Raw genomic sequence first — 1,980 nt, 5'->3', positions numbered from 1 at the left:
ACAGACCTTCGAGGTGGATGAAGGGATTGATCCGCTGCAACCTCGTGACGGGATGATCGAGGAGATTCTTGCAAAAGATCCACTTGAGCTTGCACTAGTAAGAGCTGAGGCCGAGCGGAGTGTCGAGAAAATTGACGCAGACGGGTATGCTAAGATGCTCGACTCCGCAAGGAGTATGGGAAGAATGGTGGCGAGTCTAAGTCTGGGGGAAGAAAGCAACAAGGACGAGAACACTCCAACTGAAGCGACCCCTTTACCAAACTCGCTTGTTCCGCCGAACCTACCTGATGATCCCTTTGAGCGAGTTGAAGGCTCCCAAGGTTGAGCTAAAAACCCTTCCCAAGGGGCTCAGGTACGCTTTCTTAGGTCGGAATTCCACTTACCCAGTCATTGTGAACGCTGAACTCAATAATGTGGAAACTGCATTGCTTTTGTGTGAGCTTAGGAAGTATCGTAAGGCATTAGGATATTCACTAGCTGACATACCTGGCATCTCACCTGATTTATGCATGCATAGAATACACATAGAAGATGAATCAATGACTTCTGTTAAACATCAGAGGATGTTAAACCCGAATCTAAAAGATGTTGTTAAGAAAGAGATAATGAAACTTCTTGAAGCGGGTGTGATCTATGCTATATCTGATAGTAAAGGGGGTTAGCTCTGTTCATGTAGTACCTAAGAAAGGTGGGATCACTGTTATCACAAATGAAAATAATGAATTGATCCCTACTAGAACAGTGACAGGACATCGCATGTGCATTGATTTCATAAAATTAAATGCAGCCACTAGAAAGGATCACTTTCCACTTCCCTTCATTGATCAAATGCTTGAGAGATTAGCTAACCACCCATATTAATGCTTTTTAGATGGTTATTCAGGTTTCTTTCAGATCCCTATCCATCCGGACGATCAGAAGAAGACGAAATTCACATGCACATACGGAACGTACGCATACAGGAGAATGTCATTCGTCCTGTGCAATGCGCCAGCAACATTTCAGCGCTGCATGATGTCGATCTTTACTGACCTGATTGAAGTCGTTATGGAGGTTTTCATGGACGATTTCAGTTTCTATGGAAGCTCCTTTAGTGTCTGTTTGTCAAACTTGTGCAGGGTACTCAAAAGGTGTGAGGAGAAACACCTGGTGCTCAATTGGGAGAAGTGTCACTTCATGGTTAGAGATGGGATTGTTCTAGGGCATAAGATCTCCGAGAAAGGCATTGAGGTAGATAAGGCAAAAGTCGATGGCTATTGTTTTTGCATTCGAGAAGTTCAGATCCTACCTGGTGGGATCAAAGGTGATTGTGCACACAGACCATGCTGCTCTTAAGTACTTACTCACAAAGAAGGATGCAAAACCGAGGTTTTTGAGGTGGATTCTTCTTCTCCAAGAATTTGATCTCGAGATAAAAGACAAAAAGGGAGTCGAGAATGGGGTTGCAGACCACTTGTCCAGAATGAAGATTGAGGACCACACAGCTCTTGATGAAGAACACAGAGTGGAACACGTCAACGCGATTGGTCTGCGCTTCGCGGAACAACCCCTAAGCATAACATCCGATTGTTCTCGCGTACCGGAACAATCAGTAGCCGCGATCCAAAAGCAGTACTCTCACCTCTCCTGGTTTGCTGAGATTGCGAACTTCCTAGCTGCTGAAAAGGAACCACTTAAGTTCACTGGAAACGAGAAGATGAAATTCTTAAGAGAGGCGAGGAAGTATGTTTGGGATGAACCGTACTTGTACAAACATTGCAAGGATGGCATATTCAGAAGGTGTGTTCCAGAGGCAGATATTCAATGGATTCTACATCATTACCATGGTTCCTCCTATGCAGGGCACTTCGCCACATTCAAAACGGTTTCCAAAATCCTCCAAGCAGGTTTCTGGTGGCCAACTATGTTCAGAGATGCTCACGCCTACATAGCTCGATGCGATGCATGCCAGCGACTTGGGAACATCAGCAAAAGGAATGA

General features: G+C 44.8%; 1 protein-coding gene across 1 annotated transcript in view; it reads left to right on the top strand.

Annotated features, from left to right (window-relative positions):
* The window catches only part of LOC106297143, a 2,137-nt gene extending 1,812 nt beyond the window's left edge, over positions 1 to 325 (top strand). Inside the window, exon 4 of the mRNA XM_013733425.1 lies at positions 5 to 325. Within this exon, the coding sequence (XP_013588879.1) occupies positions 5 to 325 (321 nt within the window). The remainder of the gene's footprint in view (positions 1 to 4) is intronic.
* Positions 326 to 1,980: the final 1,655 nt, after the last annotated feature.

The sequence above is a fragment of the Brassica oleracea genome, chromosome C6, assembly GCF_000695525.1.
Source record: "Brassica oleracea var. oleracea cultivar TO1000 chromosome C6, BOL, whole genome shotgun sequence".
Taxonomy (NCBI): domain Eukaryota; kingdom Viridiplantae; phylum Streptophyta; class Magnoliopsida; order Brassicales; family Brassicaceae; genus Brassica; species Brassica oleracea.
This window is presented reverse-complemented; position numbering and strand designations above follow the sequence as displayed.